The following is a 25,776-nucleotide window of genomic DNA, read 5'->3' as shown; positions in this document are numbered from 1 at the left end:
AAGTTTTAAAAGAGACTTGATTATTCCTAGGCAGTGGCTGGTGAGGGTAGAAGACGTCTGGAGTTGATTAAGTAGTGGTCAGGGTTCTAGGTCACAGGGGAAAGATACAGAGTCAATATACATTTGGATAAATTAAAAATTATTCTGATATTCTCTGGAATTTTAGCTTCGACATATGCAAAACCATGTGAACGATCTACTTTTTGATCTCCCTTTCATGGGTAAAAAAGAACTTAAGTTATTTACAACACCTGTTATATTATTTAGATGATCATTAAACCTTAAATGCATATTAACAATGTATTTTAATTAAAGGATGAAAACAGATGTCACCATTAGCAAATATAATGGGGAGGAAATTACATCTTGTCACTTGTCTTGAAATGCACTCCAGAATGGCTTGGAAAATACGGTACCTAATGATGGCTGACTAATTTGCTATATACTGTGCAAGTAGAATCCGGGAAGCTTGTATTGATATTTTCCTGCTTTTAAAAAATGGAAAAAGGGAAGCCTTTTTGGAATAAATGTCTTTGTCCTCAGATATTGAATTTAGGCTCTAAAAGTAGGGTATTTACTGGTGCTGCTTTTAAAAATCTGAACTCAACCTAGTTACTTTATTTTATTATTCTAAATCCTACTTACATATTGCAATCCATTAAAAAATAATGTTAGATGTCACAGAACAAAAACAGATGCTTTATCTGATTTGAGTTCACTATTTTCTCTGTACTTTATAAAAAGAGCCAGTATTTTATGGAGTACTTACTAGTGTCCGTACCTCCGTAAGTACTCTACATGTATTAGCTGTTTTAATCCTCACAACCTCATAAGTAGGTAGGCATTATCAACCCCATTTCATAGATGAAAATGTGAGGTCTTAGACTGTTCAATAATGTGCAAGGCCACAGAGTTGATACAAGAAAGAGCCCAGGAAAGATCTGCACCCAGGAATCTGACCCCAGGAAACCTGGGCTCTGTCTCTGCTGTTTTCTCAAGTATTGGCCCATACCCGTGTGTGCGAAATTCAAAACCAGAGAAATATGTTGGTGTCCTCACTTCCTGGGGCAAGAAGAAGTATTCCATTTCCCTTCCAGACCCAGAGGAGGGTTGGCATGACTTTATCACACCCTTCCTAGGGATGAGACTGAATGTCTGACCAGACAAGACAGGAGAGTTACTGGTGGCCAGTCAGAGACCTGATAGCTGGGGTGGGTAACCTCTAACCTTGACCATTGGGAGGACTTGTTCACAGAGGCACCCATTAGGTGTCTGCAAATTAGAGCATGTTGCCTGTCTCACTTATTTCTGTGGCTCTTTTGTTTCTAGGAAACAAAGAAGCTTACAGAGCTTTGTGGAGCCATTAACATTTTAAAGGAATTATTCCGATCGCATATTACACGTATAAGGTAGTATATGTCCAAGTTACATTGAAAGGTTCTCCTTAGCCACCATATCCCAGATCATATTTCTCAGTTCCAATAGCCTTAATGATAATAGTCCTTTTTAAAATATCAAATTTTAGGATCTCCTTTCTCTCTTTCTGTTTGGGTGAATTAGCAGTGAACATTTTTAAAAGTGCTGAAAAAGATTTCAGACAAAATTATGTGCTTCCCCCAGTGGCTAAATGAGTAACCTGTTTATCAAAGTATAAAAATGATTCTCTCTTGGGCACAGTTTTCAGGTTTAGGCCTCTGGCATATCTCAAGTGTTAGAAAGCAGCGATATTATCCCATCGTTTAGAAGGAATAGTTCTAGGCCCTACGACAAGCTTCTACACATGCCGGCACTCAATATTCAGGAGCCACAGGGAGGGTGTTTCTTGGGAGATGAAGTGGAACAAAAATTTTAACATGTGCGAGGGGGCGTCTGTGTCCTGAGATGCTCACTTGATGCTTACTCAGGAGCGGTCTCCTGTGGTAAAGTGAAAACGGAATTAAAAATAAATGCTTGACTGAAGTAACAAGCTATAAAACACTCACAGCTAATCATCAGCTCTGCTCTCATTTCTCCTGTCATCTCTCTGTGCTTTCAGAACCCTGTGGGATGCTGATTGGGTGAACTACATCTTTAACAGTGCTAAATGGAGGACAAACAAACAAAACAAAACAAAACAAACGAGGAAGAAAAATATACGAAAAAACCCTTAATGCATAATTTCTGTAAGGGCGTGTGGAATGAGGGTCCTCCACAGAAGAGCAGAAATTGCAACACTTTATACATTTCTCTTTTGTTCTTTTCCAGCTACCTCTGAAAACACTAATAAGTTATATCTCCTGCTGATTGGTCTAGTTTGATTTTAACACATTCAATATTTTCAAGAAAAACAGTTTCAACGACTAAGAATTAAATGTATTGATTAAAAATAAAAATCTTTAGTGCCATCTGCTGGACATTTGCAATAAGTAAAAAGTATACACATTTTCAAGACTCGGTATGGTCTTAAACACAAACTGAAAAATATTTTTTTCACCTGTAGTAATATTTTAAATTACTCAACAATATCTGGCGTAAATTTCTGAATTACTGAAATGTTTAGGATAGGTATAGTATTATCTATATATCTATCTATATATAAATGTATTATAGATTCATTTTATGTATATATTATTACAACCTTTCTTTGAGAGTAAAGTTTTTTACAGACTTTATTTCGTAGAGCAGTTTTAGGCTGACAGCAAAATCGAGGGGAAGGTGCAGAGATTTCCCGTGTGCCTCCTGCCTCCACATATGCACAGACTCCTCCCCCATCATCAACATCCCCCATTCCCGCCAGGTGCATCTGTTTCGAGTGGTGCCCTACAATGACACATCAGTATCACCCAGAGTCCGCAGTTTACCTTAGGGTTCACCCTTGGTGTTGTTCATTCTATGGGTTTGACCAAATGTATAATGAGATGTATATAATGTACTAGATGTACTATAATATCGTGCAGAGTAGTTTGTCTGCCCTAAAAATCCTCTGGGATCCACCTATTCATCCCTCTCTCCCTGCAACCCCTCCTATGATTATTTTTAAAACCTACGAATCCTAATATGTACATATCTGTGATTCATAGAATTGTAAGTTTTAAACAAAGGTGGATATCACATTAAATTATATAACGGAATAGGTACATTTTCAGCATCTCTTCACACAAGCAGTCCTCCAAATTTTGCATTTATAATTAAAATTTAATTATGTGATGAAGATTATTTTTAACAAGTAATATGAAGGATGAAGGACGTATAAAAATATGCCTTCATTTTCTAATTTAACCTTAATGTAGGGATCTCTACTATATTATAGTCCTCAGATAATCTACACCAGGATTACCTGGGTTGACAATTTGAAAGGCAGGTTCCTGAGATTTATCCCACACCTACTGACTCAGAAGCACCTGAGGTTAAGGTGTATTTTAATAAGCCCATTAGATAATTTTGATACCTACTATGTTTGAGAACACCAAGGAAACATCCCGCACAAATCAATAACTTTCCATCCTTCAGCCATATTCAAATAAGCATCTGAAGATAGGAAGGTATAGTGGAAAGTTGGAAATACAGGACCTAATTATTCACAAACTAGGTTTTCCCATCTATAAAATGAGATCCTTCTCCCCAGAGATCTTCAAAGTCCCTCCTGTGTCTCTATTTTCCTAAATCTCAATATTTCCACTTAAAATCAGGTTTTGGAATCTTTCCTATATCTTTTCTCACTCTGAGAACGGGGTTCAAATGATTCCAAAGCTATGAACCCCAAGTCCTAGCAAAGAAGCAAGGGGCTTGGTCCAAATCTGTACAGCCGGATTTCTTTCTTTAGAGGGGGGGCATGCCACGTGGCTGGGGGGATCTTAGTTCCCCGGCCGGGGATGGAACCAGGGCCCTCTGCAATGAAAGCCTGGAGTCCTAACCACTGGACAGCCAGGGAATTCCCCACACCTGGATTTCTTAAATGTCAGGAACCATTCACAGGGTTGAAAAAGAAAACAAAGGTGAAATGTAGGATAATTCGAACTTGTACCAAAAGAAAGCTAACATGGTCATATAGAGAATTAGTATATTGTAGTCCTACAGATCAGTGAAAAATTAAGTTATTGGTAAATTAAAGGTTTATAATACTTGGTAGGGGTTCAAGTTGCAAAAGGCAGTTAAAGGCTGGAAGGAAAATACACTGCTGTGAAAATAATCTCTCTTGCATTATGTGAATTTGCAGTTGTAATCATTTCCTTTTGAAGAAAGGAAATACATATGCCAAACACCTATAAACAGCTTGTTACATTATATACGTTTAATATAATCTGAAAACTTTGCAAAAATACATTTACACATTTTAACCAAGACTAGTTGTTCCTCTAAGAAACAAAAAAATGCTTAATTTAGTCAAGAATAATAGCAAGTCATAAACCTTTCTTAATTTTGTGAATAGAGTCTAGAAGTTTACATTTTGTTAAAATAAATCAAGTTTTATTTTCATGATCAAATTACATCACAATTTTTTTCAGATTTCAGCATGTCTTTTTCTAATTGAAGTATAGTTGATTTACAATACTATATTTATGTTTATTTATATGATATTTCAGGCAAACAGCATAGTGATTCAATATTTTTATAGATTATACTCCATTTAAAGTTATTACCAAATAGTGGCTATATTTCCCTGTGCTTCACAATATATCCTTGTACGTTATTAATTTTATACATAGTAGTTTGTATCTCTTAATCTCCTATTCCTATCTTGACCCTCCCCCATTCCTCTCCCCACTGGTAACCACTAATTTGTTCTCTATAACTGTGAGTCTCTTTCTGTTTTGTTATATTCACTAATTTGTTTTATTTTTTTATTTTTTGTTTTTGGCGGTACGCAGGCCTCTCACTGTTGCGGCCTCTCCCGTTACGGAGCACAGGCTCCGGACGCGCAGGCTCAGCGGCCATGGCTCACGGGCCCAGCCGCTCCGCGGCATGTGGGATCTTCCCGGCCCGGGGCACGAACCCGCGTCCCCTGCATCGGCAGGCGGACTCTCAACCACTGCGCCACCAGGGAAGCCCTGTTTTATTTTTTTTAATTCCACATATAAGTTATATCATACAGTATTTGTCTTTGTCTGACTTATTTCATTAAGGATAATACTCCCTAGGTCCATCTTCCTTGCTGCAAATGACAGAATTTCATTCTTTATTTATGACTAATATTCCATTAGATAGATAGGTGATAGATAGATAGAAAGATGTGATATATGTCACTTCTTATTTAGCCATTCATCTCTTGATGGACTTAGGTTGCTTCCATATCTTGGCTATTCTCAATAGTGATGCTATGAACATTGGGGTGTGTGTATCTTTTCAAATTAGTGGTGTTTTTGTATTTTTCACGTATGTATACCAAGGAGTGGGATTGCTGGATCGTGTGGTAGCTTTATTTTTACTTTTTTGGGAAACCTCCCTACTGTTTTCCACAGTGGCTGCACCAATTTACATTCGTACCAACAGTGTACATTAGGCTTTGAAGAGAAAATAACCTCTAATGTAGGGAAGATGATCTCCATATACGAAAGAAAAGAACCATTTTCTGAACCATTTATCTGAATCATTTATCTTTACCAAAAGAACCATTTATCAAAAAGCCTTAAATAAAGTAATAAATTAAGTGAAACTCATATCTTCTTATGTTGTTTTATGTTGTTTTCTTTGTACCCCCAGGGACTCAAGCAGTGCCTGTTGTACAGCTGGAGCTCAATAAATGTTTGTTGAATTGCTGTTTGTAAGATTCTACTGTGTTTGGTAACTAGGGAGAAAATCTGATGCAATGGTAGGTCTAAGGTATGTGAGAAGGGTTTGTGAGAGATGCTGATAGATAATTGGGAACAAGGAGGATCATCTTGGATCCCAGGATGAGCAATGGACTACCTTAGAAATGATATTTTAGCAGCCGATTGACGTGATTCGTTCGGTTTATTAGTATGAAAGATGAACCAGAGTGAGTGAACCCATTGGCCAGAGCCTAGTAAAAAGTCGATGGAATAATGCAGGCTAAGAATAATGAAGGTCTTCATCACAGGTGGTAGATTGAGCTGTGCATCTCATCACCACAGAGGGAAGGTTTTTTTGTGTTTGTTTGATTGTACGTGTGTCTTGTATCTGAGTCTGAGGTTTACCTTGATTTGTGGTCTTGCAATTTGTTTACTAGATGAAAAGGACTGGACAGACACAAACACATATATGTGTATGTGAGTTTCTTAGGGGACAGCATCTATCAAAAGAAATTTCCTGATGGAGGCTAAATGCTTCCTATAGTGGGTGCTTAGTGTCTGGGGGGAGAGGGAGAGAGAGAGAGAGAATGAATGAAGGTGAAAGAATCCCTAGACTCAGCTATCGCTCACTTCAGGTGCAGTGGAAGGAATTAAGAAATTTGACCTAAATCAGAAGATTGTAAATAAAGTGGAAGACTGACCCTCACAACCTCTGTTCCAGACTCCTTCCAGGGAGTATTATGAAGAAGCCAGAAACCTAACAACTAAATCCCATGGATTCTCTTGCAGCTGGAATCCTTGATGTGATTTAGGATCCCCTAGTCTGATGTATGGGCCTGAGACTTGAACTGAACCCGAGTTAATGGAGGGCCACGTGGCATCTGGGCGTTGATCTTGCTGGTCTCTTTAGCGGCTCAGTGTGACTGTGGTGGTGGAGTCCAGACAAGAGCATCTCAGCCGAGGAGGTGGGGCTCCAGCCACTGGGACACTGGCTTTCTGATTCTACAGCAGCGGTCCCCAGCCTTTTTGGCACCAGGGACTGGTTTCATGGAAGACAGTTTTTCCACGGACGGAGGTGGGGAATGGTTCAGGCAGTAATGCGAGCGATGGGGAGAGGCAGATGAAGCTTCACTGGCTCACGCACCGCTCACCTCCTGCTGCGCAGCCTGGGACCCCTGTTCTTACAGCTTCCTGGCTGAGGAACTTTCAGTAGCTGGTTTTATGCTTTTGTTTTGGAGATCATACCCAGAACCCACTTCTATCCCCCTTCCAACAGTTTTGTAGCACCAAATTCTATTACTTAACCTTTTTGCTTAAAAGACTGTGATTTTTTTTATTTTCAACTCAATTCTGACACAAGGGACCACTCTTTCCAAGCATCATTTTTTAAAAAAAGTTAGTCACCACTGGACTGTACTGGAATTTTAGTGCCCCTCTGTTACAGAGTAGAATCAAAGAGACAGTTTCACGAAAAAGGGGACAATTGTGTTTTGGGACCAAGAAATCATTTTTTAACTGTACCTGTGTTTTGACTTCATGGGCAGTTATGTATAATTGTCAGACTGTCATTCACTAGAACATACACAGTGGATGCTTGTTTGCTGATACACAAAGACTCTAAAAGGTGATTTGGTTTCAATTACATTTCTGAGATATTTGGGAGCATTCATAATTACTTTATTATTATCTTAGCATGCTTTCCTATTTCTTTGCTGAAGTACTTACATTAATACCACCATGAGCCAGATTTTTATTATTTCAGAGAATAGTTCAAGTTCCAACTCATCTAGGAAAATGTTTTGGACCGGCTAAGCCAAATAAATCTCCCTGATCCTTTCACCCAGAATTATTATTTTCTAGAGAACAATTTCTTTCCGTTCTTTATATATGCTGTCGTAAACTGCTAATTTATGTTTACATATAACTTACCTTCTAAGCACAGTGTACATACCTTGGAGTCAAGAAGTGTGCTTTTAGAGTTGAGGTTAGGGTGAGTTTTTCAACAATAGAGTTTGATGTCAAAAATTTCTAAAACAAGCCTCCAGGGTATCCGGCTAGCCGATGTTTAATTTCAGTCACTGTCAGGGCTCCTTCCCATACATCCCCCAGGTCTTTGGAGGCACTTAAGCGATCCAGCCTTCTCAGAAGAGCTCTCCTGGCTTTAACCTCCCCATCACTATTGGCATGGGCCCTTGATCATGCCTTGTTGTATAAGTTCTGTGCCAAGGTTGGGAAAGGAAATTTAGACCATGCTTGCTTTTCTCAGTAGCCTTGTATGTATGTCCCAAAGCAGTTCTCCATCTCAGGTGCTACATGCAAACTGCTCTGGTCTCTGCCCCTCCCTTCCTCTTGGGGAAAGCCTTCATCTTCCTTCGGGACCTGTAACTTTGGCTTTTGAAACTTCAAAGCACTGGTTCCCATCCCCTCCTACTGCAGAAAAATGTAGCCTAGACTTCACCAAGGAGAGCCGGGAAGAAAGGTGGGATTTCGGTCCTCTAGCTTCTGACCACTTTGGGGATGGAGGAAGGAGAAACACAAAACAGAAGTAAAAGAGGCGCCGTGTCAATTAACAGAGATTCCTCTTCATCCCCCCATCACCAGTCACTCGGCATCTATCTGTGTGCCCTATTTATAGTAAGTGATCAACAAATGCGCATTAACTGGTAAGGATGTTATTAATAACTTCCCGCTTAAATGATTTATTTTGCATTATAGGGTGATATAGATATATATTCTTTTTTTTTTTTTTTGGAAAATTGTTTTGGCTACACCAAGTGGCTTGCAAGATCTTTGTTCCCTGACCGGGGACTGAACCAGCACCCTTGGCAGTGAGAGCACAGAGTCCTAACCACTGGACCACCAGGGAATTCCCAGGATGAATTTATATTTTAGATGTATAGAGAATGATATTTAGTTTTATAGGCATTCATCTTTATTTCCTTCAAATACGTGCCACTAACCACCCAAACAACTTGTTTACAACTGGAATCTTGGAGTTTCTTGAATTGAGTACACAGATATTAAAATAATACGATTGTTACATAGTGAAACAGTGGAAAAAATCACATCCATGGAGAAAACTAAAGTTTCTATATCAATACTTTTCTTCTGATAGCATTGCATATTGTAGAATGCTCTCCATTTTCTCTGTAGAAAATTTAAATTAGAGATTTGTGATCATATATTTTGTTAGCCTTGCTAATCAATAAGAATATCTTGTTAATTCTAAAATTGAAAGGTACAGATAAATTTCACAAAAAGATTCTACATTTGCAGTCCTGCATTTACTGTAATACCATATAGTCAAATATGAATTTCCATGCATTATTCATAATAGAACACTGTCACATATTTGATATGGATTAAAGCATTAAAACATCAGATACAGAAAATAAATATACTATTTATGGTTTCAGTACCAGTATCCTGATTCCAAAAGCAAATCTTATTATGAGGACAGCATCTTGACAGTGAGTGATCTCAGAGTGATGTGAGGGGAATACAGATTGAGAAAAGGGCATGAAGGTTGGTTTTTTAAGAGATAGTTTAGTAGAGCACTGCACAGGGTTATGGAATAAGTAGATTTTGAAGAAGTGGGAGTCATGAAGGCCGCTCTTCCCTCCCTCCCTCCCTTCCTTCCTGCTTTTCTTTCATAATTTCTGCTGGTAAAAAGGAGGAGTACACTGGGAAATAAGTCAGCCAGGTTGATGGGGACTTGGGTTGGGCTTTTTCTTTCATTGCAGAATAAGGGAGTCCTGTCTATAGCTAGAGGAAGAAGCCCAGGAAGAAAGAGGTGTGAGGATGTAACATGAGTTCTGGGCTGAGAAACGGCACAATCTTGCTTCTTTCACTCTGCTCCCTGTGGTGGTATCCAAACCAGTCATATGAACACGGCCCATTGCTGGAACCAAGGAAGAATTTTAAATGCACATGAGAAGAGGGTACAGATTGCATCCAGGCCACCAAGACATGGCATCCAGGAGGCTGTGAGTCCTGGCCGGGTCTGGAGTGATGCCTGTGGGGGGAGACACTTGGGCACATCCTTCTGGGAGGAGAGCTCTGTCCCCTGGTGGCTCTCGTCCTTAGGAACTACTCTGTGGGCTGGATTTTTCCCCACTTTTGGTGAGACTGGAAGAGAACGCCCCTCTAAGGCATCCCATGGAGAAAGCGAGAACCGGAGACCTCATTCAGACCCCAATCAAGAAGCCTCATCTCACCAACCCTCTTGCTGTGGCCTCTGGGGAAAGAGTCATTGCTTCCTGTGCACCTAGCATGGCCTGGAAGACCCCACGGTCTAAGTTGTACCAGCACTTAGCGGACCATCACTGGGTTCCCAAGTCACCAAAATAACTTTTTGAGTGTTTCAGAAGGGCACAGTCGCTTGAAGTCAATTTTGGGAATAAATACCATAGAGGAGCTGAGAAATGAGGGGAAGTAGAATTGACTGAGACTACAGCATCTGTAGAAGCATCATGACTGAGCTCATTGGCAGACCTTTTGCTTTTCCATGGTCAGCTTTGTTCACATACCATCAATTAGCCACGATCGAAAATGGACATTTCCTCCCTGTGAGCGCTTTCCTGAGTCCAGAAACACTTTCATTTGCAAGTTGAATCTGCATTTATTCTCATGCTTTGTGTGAGCTCAATATAAGATCTGAAGTATGTGAAATTATTTATGTATGTATTTTTAATATTTTATTTTTATACAATTTTTAAAGGTTACACTCAATTTACAGTTCTTACTAAATATTGGCTATATTCCCCGTGTTGTACAGTACATCCTTGCAGCCCATCTTACACCCAAGAGTTTGTACTTCCTACTCCCCCTTCCCTGTGTTTCCCCTCCCCCCTACCCACTGGTAACCACTAGTTTGTTCTCTATATCTGTGAGTCTGCTTCTTTTATGTTATATTCACTAGTTTGTATATTTCTTAGATTCCACATACAAGTGATATCATTCAGTATTTGTCTTTATCTGTCCGACTTATTTTATTTTATTGGCCACACCACGCAGCTTGCAGGATCTTAGTTCCCTGGCCAGGGATTAAACCCAGGCCCTGGCAGTGAAAATGCTGAGTCCTAACCACTGGACCACTAGGGAATTCCCTGTCTGATTTATTTCACTTAGCATAATGTCCTCCAAGTCCATCCATGTTGCTGCAAATGGCAAAATTTCTTTCTTTTTTATGGCTGAGTAATATTCCGTTGTATATATGCCACATCTTCTTTATCCATTCATCTGTTGATGGACACTAGCTTGCTTCCATGTCTTGGCAACTGTAAATAATGCTGCTATGAACACTGGGGTGCATGTATCTTTTCAAATTAGTGTTTTTTTGTTTTTTTCAGATATATAGCCAGAAGTGGCATTGCAAGATCTTATGATAGCTCTATTTAGTTTTTTGAGAAACCTCCACACTGTTTTCCACAGTGTCTGCACAAATTTACATTCCCACCAAAAGTGTACAAGGGTTCCCTTTTCTCCACATCCTCTCCAGCATTTGTTATTTGTGTTCTTTTTGATGATGGCCATTCTGTGGTTTTGATTTGCATTTCCCTGATGATTAGTGACATTGAGAACCTTTTCATGTACCTGTTGGCCACCTGTATGTCTTCTTTGGAAAAATGTCTATTCAGTTCTTCTGCCCATTGTTTAATTGGGTTGTTTTGGTTGTTGAGTTGTATTAGCTGTTTATATATGTTGGATATTAACCCCTTATCAGTCATATCATTTGCAAATATTGTCACCCATTCAGTAGGTTGTCTTTGCATTTTGTCGATGGTTTCCTTTGCTTTGCAAAAGCTTTTAAGTATAATTACACCCCATTTGTTTATTTTTGCTTTTATTTCCTTTACTTTAGGAGATGGATCCAAAAAATAATGCTTTGATTTATGTCAAAGAGTGTTCTGCCTACGTTTTCCTCTAGGTGTTTTATAGTATCTGGTCTTACATTTAGGTCTCTAAACCATTTTGAGTTTATTTTTTTTATATAGTGTTAGAGAATATCCTAATTTCATTCTTTTACTAAAGTAGGCAAATTTAGAATGATATATTCAGGTAGAAAATAAAGCAAAGCCCCAAACAAAATTAGTTTCAATAAAACGGGAATAATAATACTGTCTACTTCATAAAGTTATTATGTGGTTAAACATATGCATTTCTTCTTAAAATTAGGTTCCATAAATGGTCAACTCTTCTGTAGATTTTAATGCTGTCAAATACATTCACTTTTTCAGTTCTTTAATAGCAGTCATTTGTTAGCCAGTGATAACTAATGAGATAGAAATAAATTTTTCCTTCTTTATATTATAAAATATTTCATACATACAGGAGTATTATGTAACATATATGTAAAGCATAAAGAAAAAGAACAAAACATACATCATACATTCACCATGAAGCTTAAGAAAAAAAACATTTCTATTACTTTTGAGGCCCACAGCTGGAAAAATTTCATATCTCTATGAAAAAATATTTATCTGTTGAGTACATTTATTGTTCAGTATGTTTACTGCACTCAACAAGTTAAAACAAGTTTAGTTTACTGGACAGATGTATACATATACATATAGAAACTTGTTCATTGTGTTGTTCAAATCTCCCTATCATTATTTATTTTTGATCTGTCTGATCTGTCAACCACCCAGAGAGAGGTGTGTAAAAATATTCTACTCTGATGGTAGATTTCTCTGTCCTAATAGTTTTATCAATTTTTTGGCTTTAGAGGTTATTATATGCAATCAAGTTTAGAATTGTCACATACAACATGAAATGAACACTTCTTTAATAGTAACACCCTCTTTATCTCAAGTAATGCTTTTTGCCTTACGTATTACACCAGTTTTGTTTTGCTGTTGTTGCTGTTTTGTTATTGTTACTCTTTCCCTGGAATACATTTTTTCCATCATTTTATTTAAAACATTCTGTGCTTTTATAGTTTGGGTATTTCTCTTCTAAACCTCATTTAGCTGAATTTTTTAAGTCTAACATGATGAACTTTGTCTTTTCATAATGCTGTAGTCCATTACACTTACCGTGACTCCTGATATGTTGGATTGTTTCTGCCATCACATGCTCTATTTCTAATTGTCTGTGTTTGTTTGTTTCAATTCTTACCTTCTTTGGATTGACTTTTTTCTCATTCCATGTTTTTCTATCTCCAGATTTGGATGTTATACACTGTACTTCAATTATTTTTGGTGGCTGCCTAACTGGAATTTTTATTTTCAGTCACATGTACAAAAGTTAAATCTGAAGTTCTCGCTCACAGAGCCTCCGTCCATGTCCCCAGGGCAGCTGTCAGCTTCAGAGCTATATCATCTCGGAATTACTGCTCCCGTTTCATACTTCTCCTTTGAGGAACTCAACTCCATACTCTCTCCTCAGCTCAAACATGAATTAAAAGATATCCTTTTAAATATTTTATCCAGCATTTCTAGCATTTTTGGCAGTAAGATTTTCCAGGATATTTAGTCTTCAGCATAAATGCATTTGTTTTTGTTTTTTCTCAAGACGGACTAAAAAATATATTTATATATGTATGACTTTTCCATTCAGCAAAGATGTATCGGCTACTACTAAGGGGATGTATGTTTTTATTAGCTGGCTGAACTGTGCACTTCTAACACTATTTACTGTTTGGTAGAAGAGAAGTGTCATGTACAGAAACAGTAATAATATATGGTAGAAATAATATTAAGTAGCCTGTGACGGACCAGAGGAAACGCTATGAGATGCATTAGAGAAAGGTTTCATCTCAGTGCTCTGCACAAATATATTGTACAAAGGTTTCCTGAAACAGATGCCTTTTGATTGGACCCTACAGGATGGATAAAAGTCCTTTATGTTTGAATTTTTAAAAGTCAGAAAGACTTCGATTTTCAAGCTGTTATGCCTTAGTATAAATCATATACTAAATCAGGAGTTGACAACCAGGTGCACGGGCTAAATCTGGCCTACCATCTTTTTTTGTAAATAAAGTTTTATTGGAACACAGCCATGCTTGCAATTTACATATTGTCTATGCTACTTTCCTGCTACAGCAGTACAGCTGAGTAGTTGCCAACCGATATTGCCTGGCCCACAAATTCTGAAATATTTACAAACTGGCCTTTTACTGTAAAGTTTGCCAGCCCCCAAACTAAAACATGTTCTGTATCATTATACGTTTATAGGGAAGCTTTTTCTTTAGCCTAGCTTTCTCCTTCTCATTTATATATATATATATATATGATTTAAATATGTTTGACTTGGTGGTTCTCACAATAAATATTTATTCACGCACTCCCTGTCTGCTCAGCTCAGCATTTTGGAATGGGTCAAACAGCTCTTCAGTAATTGATCAGACATTCTTGCATGCATTAAATAAAATATCACAATATCCTCTCTGCACTGAAATTCGCTGGCCTTTAAACTGGGAAGGGTTTCAGATTCTAAACTACTTTATATGCTAGTGCAACTATGTTTGCTTTAATTATGAGAATTAAAATAGAAAAAAGTGTCAGTTGGCAAAGCAGGAAAGGGATTTGAGAATTTTTAAAGTAATCATTAAAGTTCTGCTCAAAAGCTGCTGATGTTAAAATGAAAATATAATGAAATCCCCATACTTCAAACACTGCAGTGCTCGGACTTCACTTATTGAATGCAGTTTCCAGGGAGTCCCAGTTCCCCACAGTTATCATAGATGTGGAGCATCACGCTAACTGCCTTAACTGACAATAGCATGTGTGTTCTCTGATCCTGGGGAAACTCACATCCAGCAAACGAGCTTAGATACACAGATACATCTGCTTAGACATTTCCCACGAGTTTCTCTTTTGGTGTAAGAGCCAATGACTATTAAGCCTGGGACAATTTCCTGGGACAAAATGAAGGCTTCCTTTCTCTGGAGAATCACCGGCTGTCACGGTGCTCTGTACAGAACATGGAACCGTTTCTGTTTGTAGCAGTTTGAGAGAGAGGGGTTTGCACTAACGGGGAGCGGAGGAAACCTCAACCATATTAAGTGTGAATGTTCTTGGGGAAATGCTTTGCCTCAACAAATGTAGTTGCCCGAAGTCCAGCAGTTATCAATAAAGAGTAATAGCAACTTTCATACATATGACCTGGGAGAGATCAAGCAATACTGGGGCATGGAAAAATCTGAATATTTGCAAGGTATGGTTTAGAGCTTGTAATGTGATGCGACAGATCTAAGGTAGCTCAACTGTAACCTATATATATACACACACATATAGGTATATACGTATAAACAGTCCAGTCTGTGTCCTGTGTGGAATACTTGATGCCACACAGATGTCTCCAGGAATGGAAGTGAAGGAAGATACTTCATGGAAGACAGCTTGCCTAGCAATGTAGTTTAAAATAGTCATTTCCCAAGTATGCATCATGCTTCAACCATGGGTCTTGGGACCAATTTACTGTGACAAATTTTTTAAAAACAGTAATCTGTATTAAACTTCAAACAGAATAAGACAGAAAATATCAGAGCACATTCTACAGAGTTAGGCTAAGAATCTTGTATAACGTTTGCCTTATATACACATGATTGTGGTTGTAAGATGTGGAGTCCCAGTCAAAAATACTTTGAAAGTCACCTGTCAAAGAAGCAGAGTCACGGAGTGGATACAGGAATTCCACTGTTGGGAAATTATATGGAATGATTATATAGAGCCTATTTATATACGGTTCAGTGCTAATAAGCACTACTGGAGCTAATAGAAGACAGGCTAATACATTTCTTACCTCTGGTGGTAAGGTTAGGGGGGAAAGTGGCTTCGTATGTTTTGCTTCAGTTCAAAAGCTAGACGTCTCTTCTGCTACGAAAAAGTGTTTTTGTTCCCGTTTCCAGCATTCCCTTAGCTTGCTCCCATTTTCTCTTCTGCCCAGGAGATTGCATCAACAATTTGAAAGCTATAAGGAGCAAGTGAGAAAAATAGGGGAAGAAGCACGGCGTTACCAGGGTGAGCACAAAGACGATGCTCCGACCTGCGGGATCTGCCACAAGACCAAGTTCGCCGATGGCTGCGGCCACCTGTGCTCCTACTGCAGCACCAAGTTCTGCGCGCGCTGCGGGGGCCGCGTGTCCCTGCGGTCCAACAACGTGAGTAGAGCCGCCCACGGTGCGCACAGGTGGATGCGCCCCGCCTCCCCCGTGACCAGAGCAGGGGACGAGCGATGCAGATAATTCATAAAAGATGCGCTTTCTGTATGTGTGTATCTCGATAAATGATTCCCATTCAACACCAACAGATTACCTATGGGAGTAAGTTTATTTTCTGAAGAAAGTAGTTAATGTAGATTTAGTATCGTGAATTATGAAACCCTTGAAGCGTGTTACCACCAATTCTTCTTGTACAAAAAAAGCAGAACAAAACAACCTACCTTGAATTTCTGCAATATATGTTTCAGATTGAATGAAGATAAAATCAAGGTAGATTGTGTGGCATTAAATTTAACCCAATGCAATCATGTATAAAGCAATAATTAGCCTCTGTGAGAGTAACTTCAAATTTGCTATCATGTTAAAAAAAGAAAAGAGTGCTAAGCCTTATGAAAATTATTTGGATATTTAAAGAGTGTGTCAAAATTTTAATTTCGTGGGGGAAAGTGGTGGTTTACACTTATATCTTCCTAATCTGGAAAATCACAGTTAAAATTAAAGTGAACCTACCCATTAACATTGTATTCTTTGGTAGTGTATTTGAGTTGTAAGTAGGGTATTATTCTAAAATCTCTTCTAGGGGAATTAAGACATTTAGTAAAATAGATGCATTATTAAACTTAAGATGAGCCTACTATTTTCTTTGTAGCCTTAACTTCTCCAAGCAACAGCATCTTTATCTATGAAACTGTATGGTAGTAATTAATGCATATGGTTGGTATGAGAATTAAAACAATTCAAATCTATGCAACTTTAATTTTTCTTTATGTTCCGTTCTTATGGTCACATAAGTTTTCTTTTTTCTTCCTAAAAGTTATGTGTTTTAGCTAATCCTCGTATGCTACCTTAAAGCCTTTCCAAAACAAGCTTGGATTGAGATTGTGTCTGGTGCATAAAAAGTGCACGGGACCTATTTGTTAAATTTCCCTTCTTTAGTTCTTGAACACACTTTTTGGAATGAATTCTTGCAAATGAGACCTGTGATGGTATTCAAAATATTAACAACTCATGCAGTAAGGGTACTGTCCAATCTGAAAGGGTGCTGATGCTGAACGCTAGGGGGCAAATGGGCTGAGTGCCCATAGCTGTTGAATGCTTTTAACTTCACATTATAGGTTTGAGGCAATCCAATAACATAGAATCAAACTCATATTTTAAACAGGAGAGGGGTTTAAAGGAAATTGAGCTAAGAGGTACTTATGCTTTTGAGCAGACAAGCAGGCCTAATGTAGTTCATCCATCTTTACCAAACCCATTCAATCTTGGAAAAAATATTCAAAAAACAAAACAAAGCACAACTTAAAATATTTAATCTTGGACAAGGGACACAAAATTGTATAAAGTTGTTTTTTTCCTGTGACACTGTAAATTTTGAAATACCTATTATGAATAAATCTTCCTTGTGAGATAATTTATGGCTAAATGGTTAACAGATTTCTTTTCCCATTTTTATTTATTACAAATACTTCCCATTCTTAGATTTTTCCAGGTCATAACTATAAATATTTTAAGAGTAATTTGATATAATTATTCATTCAAATTTTATGCATTTTAATATGTCTTTTCAATAATAGGTGGACTAAATATGGTAGTGAATTAAGTTTTCTTTCTGAAGAATGATTTAAATGTAGATTTAATAATCCAAGTTCTCGAAAGTTCTGAAATTATAGTGCCCAACTTTTGTACCTAACTTATAGCAGGATCAGTATATGTGTATTTTCAACAAAAGATTGAACAGTGACTATTTTTTGGTAAGAATAAATATTTACTTTTTAAACTACCTGTGCTTTTATACTTTAAAGTAACACATGATTGCTTTCTTAAAATCTGTTTATTAATATATGCCTTATTTTTGTTTTTCTCTTCTTTTCCCTCTCTCTTTACTCTGCTTCCTTGGATGCTTTCCCAAAGGAGGACAAAGTGGTTAGAATCCATGATTTCTTTTCTATCGTTTGTTATTACAATGCTGTGAACTTTATTAAGTGAATGTTTCACCTAGTGTTGTTAATCACTATATTTCACAAAGAAATTACATGCTAGGAAGAGCTCACTCGTAGCTCTCATTGAAAAATAAAATGAACATCTAGGAGCATTACAGAGTTTTATATTGATAGATAAAGTCTGGGTAGTTTGTGTTCATGGGAACAGTGATATTTTAACATAATTTAAATCATTATGAAGCTCATTTGTCCTCTTAGCTCCCTGAGTTTTAAGGATGATTCATCTGCCTTGAGGAACAATAAAGTCTAATGGGCCTTACCTTTCTCATCACCCATTGGATGCATGGCGGGTGATTTGAAACTCTACAGCAGGAGGAATGGGATGTACTGATTTAGTGGAGACAATGGATCAAATTAAAATCAAGAGCTCAGAATAAAATGATTGTTCTATAGAACACAAGTAGCAGAGTTGTCATATTGAACCACAGTTTTGCTCTTTTCTTCTCCCTCATGCATTGAAATCACTCCTAAGGAAGTAAAAGGTCACCTTTAACTCTTATCAGCCTTGGAAATCACAGAGGATGTACTCAGTGAGATAGGAGACAAGTGGAATCTTACAACAGCCTGTCCTTTGCAGACATACTATACACTTTCATTTGGTGTAAATTACAATTTCCCGATATGAGACTGAGGCAATGAGTATTTTGGGTTCAATATATCAACTCAGCTGCCTCTGTTCAACTGTTTTAAAGTTTAGATTACATACTGCAGTGTGTAGGCAGCAAGCCTGACATTAAGCTGAACATTAACTTGTGTTTTTAAACTTGATGTTAGTATATGTCCATAAGTTTTTTCTATGAAAAAGAAATCAGGGTATTATATAGGGTAGTTATTTTCACTAAATGTGTTTGCCTGTACCATTGGTGGTACGTGAGATCATTCTAGGGGCTATTATTTTAATGCAATACTGGTTTCCCCCACTATCTGAAAATAGAGATTTTCTATGAAAACTTTTGTAAGACCAAATGGCATAAAGAGAAGAAACAATTACCTCTGGACATATCTTGCTAACGAATGCACAAAATAAATCAGATAAGGCACAAATGCCCACAGACACATTTCAAAGCTGTGGTGGCTGAATGCTGAGATGCTGAGTGCAGTCCCTGGGGAAGGAGCTTGGCAGGGCTGCTCTCTCTGCTCTGGGTGTGTACTACCTCTGTAACAGCTCACTCCAAAACAAACACGGAATGCTAATTTTCACATCTCACCTTTTTTCTTTCGTAAAAGCAAAGTGGAGTGAAGGGAACTTTTAAAAAGCGGGGGATACGTGTAATGTATTGTATTAGGAAAAAAAACATAATTAGACTATCACACTTTTGGTTTCATGAACACTACTTTGGATGAGTCTACATTTGAAATGTAGGTAATTTTAAAATCCTTTAAAGAATAAAAGTTTAAGCACATAAATAATGCTGGTGTTGTGCAGACTCTAGCTACTTCCGTAGGGCTGGCCAGATTGATTGTTCCCATACAGGTAGGTTATTTGTGCTTGTTATGATTACTGACTCTGTAATAAGAATTCAGGGGGATTTTGTGGTTGTCAGTCAAAAATAGAATGAAAAAACCTGTAAAATACAATCACTTTCAGTTATTATCTTCACTTTGATTAGAACGCATATATCTACCATTTATGTTTAAGTACTTCGTCAAAATTTCATTAAAATGCTTCTTAGCTGATTAAGGTTGACGATGAATTTCCATTTTGGTCCAAGGAAACTGAAGCCAGATTTTGTCTTAGTTGTGTTAAAGAGAATAGCCAAGTATTAAGCAAAGTACTTGATTGTTATTTCTTTCCCTATTCCTCTGAGATCTTTTATTTTTCGTAGAGAAATTATAATTTACAAATGTGTGGAGGGGGTGCTTTTATGAGAGGAAAGCAAAGACTAATAAGGATGAATAAAACTTTCCTAAAAGGAATCTCCATCTTGTTCAATAAAATAAGGATGAGGTCTACTTAGTTTGTTAAATTGGTGAATAAAGTGACTAAAATACTAGTGTATACGATATGAAGACCTAGGGATAGCTAGGACATAAATATTTCTTTACTGAGTCCAGTGAAAAGTATTAATGATCACATCTTTTGCAACCTGGCAATATTTTATTTCAAAACTTCACTCTTAGCCTAAGTCACCTCTAGTAATTTGGGAGATTGTGTACTTATAAAGAAAACAGCTTGTCATGAAGAATCACTTTGCACTTGACGCATGTATAAAATAAACTCATTATAAATTATTACGTGTGTAAAGTGCAAAGTGCACACTCTGAGAGATAAAATGATAATTTTTATTTCATCAAAAGACTTCTCTGAAGTCTAAGTATATAGGGATACTGTGGATTTCCCCACAACCTGTTTAAATTGGGTTTTTTTTAACATCTTTATTGGAGTATAATTGCTTTACAATGGTGTGTTAGTTTCTGCTTTATAAAAAAGTGAATCAGCTATTCATAACCATATATCACCATATCTCCTCCCTCTTCCATCTCCCTCCTACCCTCCCTATCCCACCCCTCTAGGTGGTCACAAAGCACCGAGCCAATCTCCCTGTGCTATGTGGCTGCTTCCCACTAGCTATCTATTTTACATTTGGTAGTGTATATATGTCCATGTCACTCTCTCACATCATCCCAGCTTACCCTTCCCCCTCCCCGAGTCCTCAAGTCCATTCTTTACGTCTGTGTCTTTATTCCTGTCATGCCCCTACATTCTTCAGAACCTTTTTTTTTAGATTCCATATATATGTGTTAGCATACAGTATTTGATTTTTCTCTTTCTGACTTCCTTCACTCTGTATGCAGCCTCTAGGTCCATCCACCTCACTACAAATAACTCAATTTTGTTTCTTTTATGGCTGAGTAATATTCCATTGTATATATGTGCCACATCTTCTTTATCCATTCATCTGTCGATGGACACTTAGGTTGCTTCCATGTCCTGGCTATTGTAAATAGAGCTGCAATGAACATTGTGGTACATGACTCTTTTTTTTTTTTTTTGGCGGTACGCGGACCTCTCACTGCTGTGGCCTCTCCCGTTGCGGAGCACAGGCTCTGGACGCCCAGGCTCAGTGGCCATGGCTCACGGGCCCAGTGGCTCCATGGCATGTGGGATCTTCCCAGACCGGGGCATGAACCCATGTCCCCTGCATTGGCAGGCGGACTCTCAACCACTGCACTACCAGGGAAGCCGCATGACGCTTTTTGAATTATGTTTTTCTCAGGATATATGCCCAGTAGTGAGATTGCTGGGTCATATGGTAGTTCTATTTTTAGTTTTTTAGGGAACCTTCATACTGTTCTCCATAGTGGCTGTATCAATTTACATTCCCACCAACACTGCCAGAGGGTTCCCTTTTCTCCACACCCTCTCCAGCATTTATTGTTTCTAGATTTTTTGATGATGGCCATTCTGATTGGTGTGAGGTGATACCTCATTGTAGTTTTTATTTACATTTCTCTAATGATTAGTGATGTTGAGCATCCTTTCAGGTGTTTGTTGGCAATTTGTATATCTTTTTGGAGAAATGTCTATTTAGGTCTTCTGCCCATTTTTGGATTGGGTTGTTTGTTTTTTTGATATTGAGCTGCATGAGCTGCCTGTGTATTTTGTAGATTAATCCTTTGTCAGTTTCTTCATTTGCAAATATTCTCTCCCATTCTCAGGGTTGCCTTTTCTTCTTGTTTATGGTTCCCTTTGCTGTGCAAAAGCTTTTAAGTTTCATTAGGTCCCATTTGTTTATTTTTGTTTTTATTTCCATTTCTCTAGGAGGTGAGTCAAAAAAGGTCTTGCTGTGATTTATGTCATAGAGTGTTCTGCCTATATTTTCCTCTAAGAGTCTTATAGTGTCTGGCTTTACATTTAGGTCTTTAATCCATTTTGAGTTTATTTTTGTGTATGGTGTTAGGGAGTGTTCTAATTTCCTTCTTTTACATGTAGCTGTCCCGTTTAACCAGCACCACTTATTGAAGAGGCTGTCTTTATTCCATTGTGTATTCTTGCCTCCTTTATTAAAGATAAAGTGACCATATGTGTGTGGGTTTATCTATCTCTGGGCTTTCTATGCTGTTCTGTTGATCTATATTTCTGTTTTTGTGCCAGTACCATACTGTCTTGATTACTGTAGCTTTGTAGTATAGTCTGAAGTCAGGGAGTCTGATTCCTTCAGCTCTGTTTTTCTTTCTCTCAAGATTTCTTTGGCTATTCAGAGTCTTTTGTGTTTCCATACAAATTGTGAAATTTTTTGTTCTAGTTCTGTGAAAAATGCCATTGGTAGTTTAAAAGGGATTGCATTGAATCTGTAGATTGCTTTGGGTAGTATAGTTATTTTCACAATGTTGATTCTTCCAATCTAAAAACATGGTATATCTCTCCATCTGTTTGTATCATCTTTAATTTCTCTCATCAGTGTCTTATAGTTTTCTGCATACAGGTCTTTTGTTTCCTTAGGTAGGTTTATTCCTAGGTATTTTATTATTTTTGTTGCAATGGTAAATGGGAATGTTTCCTTAATTTCACTTCCAGATTTTTCATCATTTGTGTATAGGAATGCAAGACATTTCTGTGCATTAATTTTATATCCTGCTACTTTACCAAATTCATTGATTAGCTCTAGTAGTTTTCTGGTAGCATCTTTGGGATTTTCTATGTATAGTATCATGTCATCTGGAAACAGTGACTGTTTTACTTCTTCTTTTCCGATTTGGATTTTTACTTCTTTTTCTTCTCTAAGTGCTGTGGCTAAAACTTCCAAAACTATGTTGAATAATAGTGGTCAGAGTGGGCAACTTTGTCTTATTCCTGATCTTAGTGGAAATGGTTTCAGTTTTTCACCATTGAGAATGATGCTGGCCATGGGTTTGTCATATATGGCCTTTATTATGTTAAGGTAAGTTCCCTCTATGCTTACTTTCTGGTGAGTTTTTATCATAAATAAAATTCTATGAATTTTGTCAAAAGCTTTTTCTGCATCTATTGAGATGATCATATGGTTTTTCTCCACCAATTTGTTAATATGGTTTATCACATTGATTTATTTGCATATATTGAAGATTCCTTGCATTCCTGGGATAATCCTCACTTGATCATGTTGTATGATCATTTTAATGTGCTGTTGGATTATGTTTGCTAGTATTTTGTTGAGGATTTTTGCATCTATGTTCATCAGTGATTTTGGCCTGTAGTTATCTTTTTTTTGTGACATCTTTAATCTGGTTTAGGTATCAGGGTGATGGTGGCCTCGTAGAATGAGTTTGGGAGTGTTCCTCCCTCTGATATATTTTGGAAGAGTTTGAGAAGGGTAGTTGTTAGCTCTTCTCTAAATGTTTGATAGAATTTGCCTGTGAATCTATCTGGTCCTGGGGTTTTGTTTGTTGGAAGATTTTTAATCACAGTCTCAATTTCAGTGCTTGTGATTGGTCTGTTTATATTTTCTATTTCTTCCTGGTTCATTCTCAGGAGATTGTGCCTTTCTAAGAATGTGCCCATTTCTTCCAGGTTGTCCATTTTATTGGCATAGAGTTACTTGTAGTAATTTCTCATGATCCTTTGTATTTCTGCAGTGTCAGTTGTTACTTCTCCTTTTTTATTTCTAATTCTATTAATTTGAGTCTTCTCCCTCCTTTTCCTGATGAGTCTGGCTAATGGTTTATCAATTTTGTTTATCTTCTGAAAGAATCACCTTTTAGTTTTATTGATCTCTGCTTTGGTTTCCTTCATTTCTTTTTCATTTATTTCTGATCTGATCTTTATGATTTCTTTCCTTCTGCTAACTTTGGGGTTTTTTTCGTTCTTCTTTCTCTAATTGATATAGGTGTAAGCTTTGGTTGTTTATTTGAGATTTTTCTTGTTTCTTGAGGTAGGATTTTATTGCTATAAACTTCTCTCTTAGAACTGCTTTTGCTGCATCCCATAGGTTTTGGGTCATCATGTTTTCATTGTCATTTGTTTCTATGTATTTTTTGATTTCCTCTTTGATTTCTTCAGTGATCTCTTGGTTATTTAGTAGTGTATTGTTTAGCCTCCATGTGTTTGTATTTTTTACAGATTTTTTTCCTTTAATTGATATCTAGTCTCATAGTGTTGTGGTCAGAAAAGATACTTGATACGATTTCAATTTTCTTAAATTTACCAAAGCTTGATTTGTGACCCAAGATATGATCTATCCTGGAGAATGGTCCATGAGCACTTGAGAAAAAAGTGTATTCTGTTGTTTTCGAATGGAATGTTCTATAAATATCAGTTAAGTCTATCTTGTTTAATGTATCATTTAAAGCTTGTGTTTCCTTATTTGTTTTCATTTTGAATGATCTGTCCATTGGTGAAAGTGGGGTGTGAAAGTCCCCTACTATGTTTGTGTTACTGTCGATTTCCCCTTTTATGGCTGTTAGCATTTGCCTTACGTATTGTGGTGCTCCTATGTTGGTTGCATATATATTTACAATTGTTAGATCTTTAAATTATTTTTGTTTTATCATCTGTTTGATGACAGGGTATTAACTTTAGATAACTCCTTTAGTAAATTAACACTTTGGTTTTACTAAGTGAACTGAATTACATCCTCTAAACTCAATTCCTTTGGGACTTCCTGTAAAATTTGATCAGTATTTCCTGTTTGGTGGGGGTAACTGGCTGATGAATAAAGCAATTAAAAATGAACTTGCTACCTTTCTAGTTAATCTTTATTTTCATGCAAATAAAAGTGTCAGGTGTTATATGTTAAGAGTATTTTGTAATAAATGTCAGCAATATTCTGAAAAACAGAACATGACCATTTTCTTATTTTTTTAATGTGAAAGCTACACATATCTACCTTTTATACATCATGTACAAAGAAACTTTTTTATATCAAGGTAATTAATGAGGTACAATGTTTACAAAGTCATGATTTTTTTAACTGGCTCCTCATACCCTTTCATTGGTGTTTGTTTATAGAAATCATACTAAATGATATGCTGATAAAGTATGTTTTTATAGAAAAAAACTCAAAGTGTAAGGGTTGGGTGGAATGGGACAGCACCAACTGAGTTTGGAACTGTCCTCACCCCAAGTTGTTATCTGTAGGGAGGTTGATTCTGGCAGCAATAAAGAACTTTGCTTTCACGGGCTCTGTTTTAAATACCAAAATTGTTTTATTTTGTTTTTACTCTCACTAGGGTTAGATAAATATAGGCAATTCAATAGAATCATATCCATTTTTTAAATGATTTGCATGATTGTGTTAAATATTTATTCTCATTATGAAAAAAATCTCTCAGAATTATCCATATTTAGTCCATGGTATGATGAGCCATCTGATCATAATTTTCAACCTTCAATCTTTTGAAAAAAAATGACTGTAAGAGTTTACCTGCGTCCACTTTCATGTTTCTCTCTCTCTCTCTTTTTTAACTAGATGCTTTGATCATGGATTTCTTTGCAAGAATGTTCTCTTAGAGATTCTGCCCAGAAAGATAGTATGGGCCTAAGTAGAAAAGTTTATAAATAATAAACATATTAATAAGGAAATATTAGGGTACACTGAGAGGAGAACATTCATTAAGCAATTTAATTGATTAGATTTTTCAAGGTTTCTCTTACTGTGTCGTGCTTGTCTGAGAGAGGAGTAAAACATCAAGTTGTAAAAACTTTCATTAGATAATGAAAATAATAAAAAATTTATTACAAATCAGTTTTAGGGATTTGCTACACTTTTTTTCAGGGCCGTAGAATTTTAATCTCTTGAACTTAGCATTACTATTCTGGAAACATTTGTTAATATTCATTAATCATTGGGATGTTTATAGTCCTGGTTTTGTCCCCACTCCTGAAATCATAGTTTAAAACCTTTATAAAACCTGTTTCCAGAAATTACAATTTCACAAACCAATGTTCAATACAGATGCATCT

The 25,776-nt window shown here is 37.0% G+C and overlaps 1 protein-coding gene across 1 annotated transcript in view; it reads left to right on the top strand.

Annotated features, from left to right (window-relative positions):
* RIMS1 (regulating synaptic membrane exocytosis 1) overlaps window positions 1-25,776 on the top strand; it is a 480,052-nt gene that overhangs the window by 185,645 nt on the left and 268,631 nt on the right. Inside the window, exons 3-4 of the mRNA XM_065888884.1 lie at window positions 15,621-15,834; window positions 17,806-17,817. Coding sequence (XP_065744956.1) covers window positions 15,621-15,834; window positions 17,806-17,817 — 226 coding nt within the window. The remainder of the gene's footprint in view (window positions 1-15,620; window positions 15,835-17,805; window positions 17,818-25,776) is intronic.

This window comes from Phocoena phocoena, chromosome 12 (genome assembly GCF_963924675.1).
Source record: "Phocoena phocoena chromosome 12, mPhoPho1.1, whole genome shotgun sequence".
Classification (NCBI taxonomy): Eukaryota; Metazoa; Chordata; class Mammalia; order Artiodactyla; family Phocoenidae; genus Phocoena; species Phocoena phocoena.
The sequence above is the reverse complement of the archived record's forward strand: the minus strand, read 5'-3'. Positions and strand labels throughout refer to the sequence as shown.